At 49.2% G+C, this 11300-nt stretch overlaps 1 protein-coding gene across 1 annotated transcript; it reads right to left on the reverse strand.

Annotated features, from left to right (window-relative positions):
* Positions 1–39: 39 nt before the first annotated feature.
* KCNA5 (potassium voltage-gated channel subfamily A member 5) lies at positions 40–2657 on the reverse strand. Its single transcript, XM_066568414.1, has one exon. The coding sequence runs from the start codon at positions 2655–2657 to the stop codon at positions 774–776; it is 1884 nt and encodes a 627-aa protein (XP_066424511.1). The 3' UTR covers positions 40–773.
* Between the last annotated feature and the right edge of the window lie 8643 nt (positions 2658–11300).

The raw sequence follows: 11300 nt of genomic DNA on the forward strand, positions 1-11300 counted from the left end.
CTGAATGACTTAGAAATTCTGAAACAGGAAGGTAACTAATAAATTTATAAAGAAGTATATCTATAATATTTAATAATTTAAGGCTCACAAGAAACTAACATATCAATGACAACAGAAGTTTTCTGCTCTAGGGTTCAAAGCACCAAATTCACTTCACGTACAAGATAACCAGATCTGTGCTGATCACTACTGGAAAACTCAGAAAGTGCTGATTTGCTAATGTTCCTAGTGCTTTAATGCTATCATATTTCACAGGAATAAGAAATTTCCTTTCAACCATAAATACAGTCATACAGATACAAAATATATTTGAATAATTCCAATTTGAAACTGTAATACAAAACCCCTCCACCTCCTCCCTCCCATCCCCAATCCATTCATTCTCCACACACACATCCCCCCAGTTCATTACACTAAACTCGGAGCAACTGAATTGGTTACAAATTACCCATTCGAAACCAATGACCATTTGCTAAAATAAGTTTCTAAAAATTAGATTTTTCTCTGTCATAATTTACCAGCTCCTGCATCATGGAGTGTAGCTTATTCTTAGTCTATTTTAAAAATAGGTGACCCTTTGTGTCATGGAAAAAAACCACAAAAACATGTATTCCTGGAGGACTGCTCAGGATAGTGATCAATTTATAAAATACAGCCTTATTGACTTTTTTATGACTTAAAAAACTAATTGGTACTAAAAGAGTAATTGGAGTAGCAAGTTTCTGACACCAGAAAATCCTTCTGCCCCTCTGAACTCTAACCGTCTCCTCTCCTCACAGGTCTGTTTCCCTGCTGGTGTCCAGACAGAGAGCATAGAGGGATTTTCTGAGATCTACATTACTTTTTGCTTTGATATTTGCTTTCTCTAAGGAGCTGGTGCCATTGTTGAACTCCTCACTGTTTTCCAAGTGCACAACAGATTTGTTCAGAGAGTTTTTGCTGGGTCTTCTCTTCACTTCTCCCCCTGCAGTGCTGCCCTGAACACTACTGTGTTCATCTTTGAGGATAGCCTGCTCTTCGTGGTCAGTCTCTCGGTGGTAGAAGTAGTTGAAGTTGGACACAATGACAGGGACAGGGAGGGCAATGGTGAGCACACCAGCGATGGCACACAAGGAGCCCACAATCTTGCCCCCTACAGTGACAGGTCTCATGTCCCCATAGCCCACAGTAGTCATGGTTACCACAGCCCACCAGAAAGCATCAGGGATGCTGGAGAAATGAGACTCGGGGTCATCAGCCTCAGCAAAGTAGACAGCACTGGAGAAGAGGATCACCCCAATGAAGAGGAAGAAGATGAGGAGGCCCAGCTCCCTCATGCTGGCTTTCAAAGTCTGTCCCAAGATCTGCAGCCCCTTGGAGTGCCTGGAGAGCTTGAAGATCCTGAAGACTCTGACCAGGCGGATGACTCTGAGGATGGCCAGGGACATGGCTTGCTGCTGGCCCCCACCCCCATTGCTACTGCCAGCCCCGGGCTGCTGCTGCTCGTGGGCCAGCTCGGTGCCCAGGGTGATGAAGTAGGGGATGATGGCCACGATGTCGATGATGTTCATGATGTTGCGGGAGAACTCGGGCTTGCTGGGGCAGGCGAAGAAGCGTACAAGGAGCTCAAAGGTGAACCAGATCACACAGGTGGTCTCGATGATGAAGAAGGGGTCAGCCAGGCTACTGGGTGGCTGCATGGGTGGGGAGTCCCCGGGCGTGCCATTCAAACCTCCACCTTGTGGGGGCAGAGGTACGGGCATCTCCCTCTCGTCTCTGAACTCGGGCAGGGTCTCCAGGCAGAAGGTGATGATGGAGATGAGGATCACCAGCACGGAGACGATGGCGATGGCCCGGGCTGAGCTGGAGCTCTCGGGGTACTCAAAGATGAGCCAGACCTGGCGCTGGAACTCATTGCGGGGCAGGGGCTTCTCCTCCTCTTTGATGAAGCCCTCGTCCTCCCGGAAGCGCTCCATGGCCTCCTCACCCAGCTGGTAGAAACGGATCTCGTCGGCGAAGACGTCGATGGAGACATTGACGGGCCGGCGGAGCTTGCCCCCCGACTGGTAGAAGTAGAGGATCCCGTCGAAGCTGGGCCGGTTGCGGTCGAAGAAGTACTCGTTGCGGAGCGGGTCGAAGTAGCGAATGCGCTTGTCGGGGTCCCCCAGCAGCGTATCGGGGAACTGGTTGAGAGTGCCCAGCTGCGTCTCGAAGCGCAGCCCCGAGATGTTGATCAGCACCCGCTGATGGTGCATGGCGCCCGGGTTGGCCGCCGCCGCGTCCTCCTCCTCGTCGCCCGCCGCAGCCATGGCCATGCCCCGGCGGTGTCCCCCTTCCTCGGACGGCCCCATGTCCACGGCGGGGCGCGGGGCGCGGGGCGGCGGCCGCGGCGGCGGCGTGAGGGCTGCGCGGAGCTCCGCCGGCCGCTCGTCGGGGCCGCTCGCGCCGCCGCTGCCTCCTGCGCGGGGACCCGGCGGGGGCCGCTCCCGCTCCTCGTCCCCCGCGGGCGGCGGCGGCGGCGGAGGGGCGTTCTCCTTGCCGTCGCTCAGCTGCGGCGAGCCGGCGAGGTGAAGCAAGTTGCCCCGCCAGCGCGCCCGGCCGCCGGTGGTCGCGGCATCGTCGCCGGCCGCGATGGCCGTGGTGCCGCCGTTCTCCAAAGTCACCAGCGCGATCTCCATGGGCAGCAGCAGCAGCAGCTTCGGCGGCGGCGGGAGGCAGGCGCGTCTGAGGCGGCGGGCATGCTGCGCTCGCCGCCCCGGTGCCGCTGCCGCCGCCGGCCACCTCCGGGCGGCCCCGCTGCCCTGCCTTGCCCTGCCCTGCCCTGGCCGACCCGCCTCCCCTCACTGCGCCGCCGAGCGCGGCCGAGCGCGGCCCGGGGGAGCCGCCCGGGGACCCGGATATGAACGAGCGATCATTATATTATGGTCGCTTGACGTCAAAGAGGATCCCTTCTGCTCCGCGCTCCCGCGCAGGCAGCGGCAGCATCCCCCAGGGAGCTGGGATCCCGCATCCCCCCGCGCCCGCCCCGCCCCGCCCCGCCGAGGGGCTGCGCGTCGGGGCGCGGACGCGCTGGAGCAGCGGGGCCCGGCGGTGGGGATACCCACAGGTGCCCGGGCGAGGGATGCGCGGCGGGGGCACCGCTCCGGAGGTGCGGGAGGCCGGGCGCCGGCCGTACGTGCGCTCGGGCAGGGGGCTGGAGCTGCCCTCCGGGCCGGGGGTGCGGGGCACAGCGCTCTCCGCTCCGCATCCCGCGCCCCCGCGGAGCCGGGGGATTACGGGGCGGCCCCCGCGCGTGGATTTGCTCGCCGCGAGCGCTTCTGGCTGCACACCCCCTCTCGCCTCTAATGAAAATCAAACTGAAAGCCCCGGGGATTCCGGGCTCCTCTTGGCGTGTGTCCCCCCCTCCCCATTCCCCAGCGGAATAAGAACAATGGAAGGGATTGCTTTGCGTTTGCTCTCCCCGTTTCTGCTCCCTCGCGTTTCTCGCTGAATTAGTGCGGTTCCAAAAGGTGCTTCCCAAGCCAGCAAACGACATTTCTGCCGGGCTGTTTTCATGTTAACATTTGCAAACACTTTTCCCATTGATGCATTCTTAAACCCACATCCAAGGCTAAAACATTTCAGTAGATGCACATTTTATTAAAGAGAAGCGAGCAGCTTTACACAATGATACAATTTCAGTTCAGTAATACAGTCGGTGCTAAGATCCTACTTGCTATATTCAAGACATGAACTCATGTATTCTACTTAAGGTCTGCAGGGAAATACACTAAATATGTATATAAATATTGTAGGATTAGAACCTATAGGTATATATACTCTTGTGGAGTTCCTGGTTTTCTAACCAAATTGATTGTGACCATTTTGCCTTCCAGTTGGCATCACAGTGACATTTTTTCTTAAATCCTTATGTTACCACTCATAGCTCCATCAAACACTTCACCTAGATTCACTGTGACTAGTGGCTTCCCCCTAATTTAAAACATTACCTCTGTGTATGAAATCTGCCCAAAGATATTAAAAGCAGTGCCAAAATAGAAAACCATAATTGTATTAAATGGTTTCTGTAAGTGGTGGCTTGCATTTTATCTCCGAGAACTGAGCACAGAATTGCCAACCTGTTTTGCCAGTGTGCCAGTGAATAAACGACAGCTTTACACACACCAGTAACTTCTAGAAGCAAAATTATGTAGAAGATAAATTTTTCTTTCAAAATAATGGCCCTTTGATTTACAGTTATTTAATGGGATAACATATTAAACCTGCAAAATATAGGATAACACCCTCTGGGACTAGCAAAACCCATGATAAATACAGACACACCACAGACACAGCTGTGCACCCCAATAAGGAGTGGCTGATCTGCTACCAGTGCATATCAGGGATTACAACCAGAGTAGGGCTTGCACACTCGAAAACTATTCTGGTTTTCCAGCTCTGTCAGCAGGGCATTTTCCCTCCAAACATTGCCTCAGGAATAACCATTTATTATTTCAGGAGAAAACATCCTCAGACATCTGTGATGGTAGGCACCACTCAGAGCAGAATAAAGTGTACAGAAGAGCAATAACTTGCTGCCTCTCAGATGTTTGTATCCATTCTGCCATTCCTTTATCAATAGCAGGGAATGCCTGGAAGGGACCATACCAAATTTAAGTTCTAGTTCAAGTTTCTAGCTTTTCTAAGTATCAAGTTGCAGTGTTCACATCCTGAATTTGAAGGCAGATGGGATTATGCTAAAGTGCAAAGAAAACTAAAGACTTGCCCAAATTCACTTGGATTAAAGCCTTGCAGAAAACCCTATGAAGAAAATGTACATTATTAATTGACAGATCAGAAAAATGCAGCTGCTTGTACAGCATTTGAGTAACTTGTAGCTACTTTCTTTGCAGCTTTAAAAGGTCTGAGAATCTATTAAGGTGTCTGTATGTGTGGGTACAAAAGAAGAGCAGAGAAAAGGGACAAGAGAAAGTGGGAGGATGATGTTAAAGGGGAAGGAACATCTACTCCAAGCAGGAATTTTAAAGGACAATTTTTATTTAATAGCCCTCATTTTTTCAGCTTAGTGTAAAGACAAACTCTTGAAGAGCAGCAGAAAGCCAAGGTACTGGAGAGAAAGGATGACAGGCAGACTAGAGAATAGTACTGAGATGTGCTACTAATGTTTTAACCAGGCAGTCCCTGAAAAGAATTTATTTGTCAACATTTGTATTTGTGATTTAGCCAGAAGTTGAACACAGGAAATCAGTCCTTTACAATCCTGCACAACAAAAACCTAGCATTCACTGCAGCACCCACTGTGCCATTCACATAGAAGGTGTGGCTGCTGGGAGCTGTCCTTCAGTGTCCCACAGCAAGATGAAGGACCCATCCCACGGAGAGGTCCCATATGCTGAGAAATGAGCCGTGGGGACTGTCTGCAAGGGCTGCATTCACCTACCCACACCCAAACTCACTCATACACACACAACACTCTCTGGTACCTTGACCGAGGACACCCTGGGGACATCAGTCTTCTCACAAATACTACCTCTTGGGCCATCCCTGTCACTGACAGGGAGTGGCAGCATAACAAAAATGAAAAAATGATGCTGAGCAGTGAAGAGGGGCACACCAAGCTCTTAAGGCTGCTCACAGCCCTCCTCCTCCTCAGTGCTGATGGGAATCCATGTGCCTCCCTCCGCACATTTTGTGGGTACAGGGACCCCAGGGTGACATGGGTGACTCCCTTTTTTCCTTTTCCATATGTTGACTAAAAAAGGCGAGGTTGTGGCAGATGGTTAGGAAATCATCTGAAGCTGAGAGGAAACCGAAAGGGTTAAAGGCAAATCTGTGCCTCTGCCACTTGGTTAATTCCTCGGCAGCCTCATCCAGTGCTGAGAGGATTGAGGCCAGAGGGAGGCACTGCCACAGTCCCAAGGGGAGACCCTAGAGAAAGGGTTTCCTGTCCAGGAGGATTAAGTACCAGGCCATTGACAAATCACAATAAACATCTGGATGGAGATCTCCATCTATCAAGCCCTAATCCATGAAGCTATTTATTAATGAATTCAGCACATTCACACTGTTCTATATATAGGGCTGGCTATCTTTCTAAATGTTTGGCTTCTAGGTGGTTTACATCTGTATCAACAGATTTTTATTTTTTGGGTGAAGCAATCTACTGTATTCTGCTTTTGCTTGTTTAATTGTTTAGAGTAATTCTTTTGCCTTAAAACAAACAAACAAACAAACAAACAAACAAACAAACAAACAACACAGCCATGTTTTCTAATAGTATATAAAAAAATCCAATAGCTAAAACCCAACCATGTCCCTGCATTTTATATTGCTTTGCAATTTTAAGCCCAAGTTCCTCTAGAAACTTTCCATCACACAGGGATGGAAAAAACATTAAATAGTAATTGATTTTCTTTTCTGTATTTTGTTTTGATTAAAATGAGAATCCCTCTCATTTATCTTCAGAGAGAAAGTAAGCACAGAGTAAATGGTCTGCTTAATTCAAAAGTAATTTGATTAGAACATCCATAATTTACATTGACTGGAACAGCAGGAAAGATGCTGAGCACAACCAGATATCAAGCTAATTCATTTCAGCAGCCTACTTGCACTATGCTTTACATCTTGTTCATGTAAACTGCTCGACGAACATCTAATGACCCACAGTTTGTGAGAGGGAGACTTACACACCACCGTGCCCTCAAAAGTCATCTGTTTGTAGGATTGAATAACACTCCTGCCCCCAGCAAACATGGCTGTGGAGCTGAGTGTGCTGCTTTCCACACAGCTGTGTCAGCCTCATCTGCATCCTGAGTTGCTCCAGCCTTTGTCACTCAAATTGGTAGAACCAGCATTTGGCCCAGAGGTTTTTCACAAATCCAGCTGTGACAGGGTATTTTCAACCCATCCTCAAAGCTTTGGACTCTACCAGACAGCATGAGCCATCCAAGCTTGCAATTTATAATTTCCTGCCCCTTTTGACTTCCATTGCTTTTCTGTGGTGTAATATTTAATTCCAGGGACTTGATTTTAGAGGGGAAATCCCATTTGGTGCCTTTACTCTCTGTTAAATTCCAGGAGCACATAGCTGTGCTTTCAGGTTTTTTGTTACAACGAGATTGCTCAGGTGGACAGTTCCAATTAGGACAACCCAATTTTAAAACAGGAGAACAAAGACAAACAAGGGCAATCTGAAGGAGTAACCTGCAGAGCCTCTCAGCTGTACCACTGCACATTTTACTTCACTGCCTGTGCAAATAACCTAACAAGTTAATTTTGCTTGCATCAATGCTTCTGTAACAGCTGTGCTCCATGCCATGCTTTCCATACAGTTTCTGTATGGAAAGCATGGTGTTTCTGGGCAAAATCAATCCCTCCTTATCATTTGACTGAAAATACTTCATTTTCATCCTGTGCCATCAAAGTCACACCAACAAAAAGCTCTTACTCATTCAAGATCAGGCCATTCACTCAGGCTGTGAGGAAGAGGAACAGGAATAAATCAAAGGTTTCATGTCTAGAACAAGTGGTGACAGTGGTGTCTGAATTGGGTGATCAGTCACTTCAAGCTGTCAGGTGACAGATTTGTACTTTCATGTTTTGTTACCACCTATGTGGCCAGTGACACTCCAGAAACCATTGCTTTGTCATACATGGACACAAATTAACCTGCATAGGCTGCATTAAAAAAGATAAATGGCGTGTTTACAAATTCATGTATTTTAAGAGTGGAAAAGCAAGGATTAACCTCATTCAGATTCCGTGCTCATTTCCAATTTTTAAGCAGTCATGAATCAAGGAAAATCAAAATATGTGATGGTTAGTCTGGTATAAAATTATGAGTGAACTTAGTTACTACATTCTGAAAACATTATAGTGAGGGGAAAACTGAGGTTGAAACCTACTCATGTATAGGAAAAAGAGCATTAGATTGCTTTGTGAGCACAGAAAATTTAGCCAGCTGCAGGAAATGCTCTACCACAAAACTAGGGGGCCAAAGGTACTGATGGTTTAAGCAGGAGAGTGTAGCATTGTGTGTTTTAAACAGGTTTTGTTGTAAAGTTGGTTATTTTTTGTAAGTCAAGATTATGGTTTTGTGAGGAATGAAATCCTGGAGATGAGAACTCTTTTTCAGAGTAGTAATTGGTAGTTGATGTTAGTGAAGTTGATAAAGTCTTAATTTGAAGTGTTGGTCTGTTGTTAAACATTGAATGTTAAAGTTCAAGGACTTGCCTTTAGTTGCCGTTGTTAAATGTTACCATTTTACCCTGTATTTGTATCTCTCCTCATCATACTCTGTATTTGTACCCTGTGTTAGTCTGTTGTTAAACATTGAATGTTAGAATTCTAAGACTTGCCTTTAGTTGCCGTTGTTAAATGTTACCATTTTACCCTGTATTTGCATCTCTCCCCATCATACTCTGCATTTGTACCCCTTTCTGTCTCACCCATTGGGAACCACTTCCCCTGCTCCCCTGCTCCCAGGAGGCCTTGCACCTGGACTGAATTCAAATGAGAGGCTGTGAGAACTATATGAACCCTCTCAAAACAACAAACCAGCACATAAACTTTGACTTTAACCCACCAGAACCACACTAAGTCACCCACTCTTGACCAGAGCCGGATTCCGTCCTGTCACCATAACTTTGATAGGACCCAGCTTGGAGGATACCCCTGGGCTACGAGCCAATATTGCAGCCCTGGCTCTGCTGTGAGACAAAGCTGCACTTCTCCTCCTCAGCATCATCTAGTGGGAGCAGCGGCAGTGTGCGCGACCCCTCAGGTTCCCCACCCAGAGCTGTTTTTAATAAAAGCCTTTTATAGGAGCTGGTCTCCTGGCCCTATTTATGACAGCTTGGGGACCCGTCCGGGATAGCCACACCTGAAGAGGACTGAGGATGGGATGGCCGCCTGCCCTATTGGGCCTCCAGGGAACAGCTGGCTATGCCGGACCTTGGAAGGCAGCCTGGGACTAGCGATGGAGCACCGGGACCTGGTAAGAATTGGTGGCAGGAGTTGGAGGGGAGTGAGTGAGACGGGGGCAGGCAGCTCGGACCCCCAAAGCGAGTGAGGGCCCCCTAGTACTGCGTTTCTGGACTCCCGCGAGGGGGCTGGCCAGGAACAGGGGGAAGTGAGTGGAATTGGTGCCTCCAAAAGGGGTAGGACCCCCCCCTCTCCTTGGTAGGAGGGGTGCAAGGGAGGGGCAGAGGGAGCTCCAGTGGGACCTAACCCCAGGCAAGTGAGAGAGTTGAGCCCGTGAGTGTAGGTGAGATTCCCCTCCTTTTCCCGAGTGTGTGAGTAAATTCCCCATACTTACCAGTGTGAAAGTGAATGAATGCTTGAACAGTAAAAGAATATTAAGTGTTGTTTTGCCCATCAGTAGTTTTCGTTTGGGTAGGGGCACCTTAAGATTTCAGTTAAGAACCAAATTAGAGTCAGTATGAGAAAGTGTTTGAGTAAAAGAAGAAGATTTGGAAGGGAAGATGAGAAAACAGAGAAGAATATTCCCCCTGATAGTCGTCTTGGGCAGATGCTTGATCAATGGGACACTCAGGAGGCCACAAAAGGCTTAGACAAAATAAAAATGATTCACTATTGTATGGAAGTCTGGCCTAAGTTAAACCTGCAGGGGGAGTGGCCGTGGTACGGGACAAGAGATTCATGGATGTGTTCCCAATTAAACCAACACCTGAAAACCTGAGAGAGTCCCAGTCTTGAGCAGTTAACATATGCTGCATGTTGGCAGAGGGATATCACCGGCAATGAGGTTATAAAAATCTGTAAACTACAAAAACAGGAGGAAAAGAATGAGGGGAGAGAAGAGGTTAGTGTTAAGTGAGACCCCCTTGATTACTTACCTCCTCCTCCGTTCCCTCTTATTTACCCAGCTATGCCCCAGGCTCCTCTCCCAGATCCCCCAATTTTACCTCTGGCCTCTCCATCCCCACAACCAGCAGCCATTCTGATCCCATTACCACCGCTGATTAACACCCCTGTGGTTAATACCCCTACCCTGACTTCAACTCCCTTACCTGCTCCAGTTTGACCTTCGGTTTCCCCCATGTTCCTCCCTCACAATAGTTTGTCCCTGAGTTGTTTGTCCCTTGTTTTCCCACCAGCGACCTGTCTGTTAAGGTGACCGATCCCCTAGTCCTTCCCCTTATATCCTTATAAGTTTATCTCCTCCCTCCTGGTGCTGCCCAGTTTCCCTGTCCATCACTGTAACCACCCCCCTTTATTTGGAAAAATTTCTGTGTCAGTTATCCCTTACTTAGGATATGATTTGCCTCTTGAGCCTTTTCCCTCCCCTATGCAATACTTCTTGGTTCAGTTGTGTCCCTTGCTCCTCCCCTGGGCTTCGTTTATTGGTTCCCTCGTGTCTCCTCCTGTCGCGCCCATCCCCTTTATCAGTGCCTTCCCAACGGTCCTTCCCTGACACCGTCACTGGTTGCGCCTGGGACAATAAAGCACCTTGGCATCCACACGAGTATCTGCTCTCTCCTTCCTTTGCCTCAGTGCTTCATAGTCCCACTCTCGCCTGCGCCACCCACGCCGCAGACGGCACCACTACCCGGGGTTCTTGAGAAGAACCTGGGAGTGGTGGAATCCTGTTGTAGTGCGTTTTTATATTTTGTAATATTTTGAAGTAGTTTTGTTTTGTATTCCAATATTTTTCCCAAATGGTTTATCCCAGACTGTACTCCCCTCCCTTTATCTGTGTTATCCCTCTCCCAGGATGAGATCATCCCTAAACCCCCACCCTGGCTCTCTGTCAATCACTCAGCATCCCATCCCCCCCATCCAGAAGTTTCGGTCCAAGTTGTCGAGTGATTTGCCAGAGGCCAGGGGTCAGCCCCCCAGGCCTAGTCCCATACGCTGCCCTATATGTCTATCCCCCAGTTCCCATCCCTCAGAGATACCTATTGGTTGGTAAAATGTTATCTACTTTTGGTTTCCTGCTCCCTTGAAATGTGACCTTCGGAGATCTCCTGGGGCGCTCGGCAGGAGGCCCCCTGAGGCGCAGGAGCTCCTTTGGGATCTGAATAAAACCATGGACTAACCCCTGCTAAGAGTCGGCCCTTTATCTTCTACCGATGTCTCTGGTGTCTCTTGTGCTGCACAGGCGCCCAGCCCAGGTGCCCTCAGTACCCTCGGGGCACAGACAGTGTCTCCCTGCTGTCGGCCGTGCCGGGGCTGCCCTCCCCGGTGTCTGCCGACTCGAGACTGGCCCAGGGTTCCTGAGAGGCTCGCAGAGAGACCGGGACAGAATCCGTGGTCTCCTCCGGCCACACACCAGGAGCGGCTAGCCGGCACACGTCAGC

This window comes from Molothrus aeneus, chromosome 32, assembly GCF_037042795.1.
Source record: "Molothrus aeneus isolate 106 chromosome 32, BPBGC_Maene_1.0, whole genome shotgun sequence".
NCBI classification, from domain to species: domain Eukaryota; kingdom Metazoa; phylum Chordata; class Aves; order Passeriformes; family Icteridae; genus Molothrus; species Molothrus aeneus.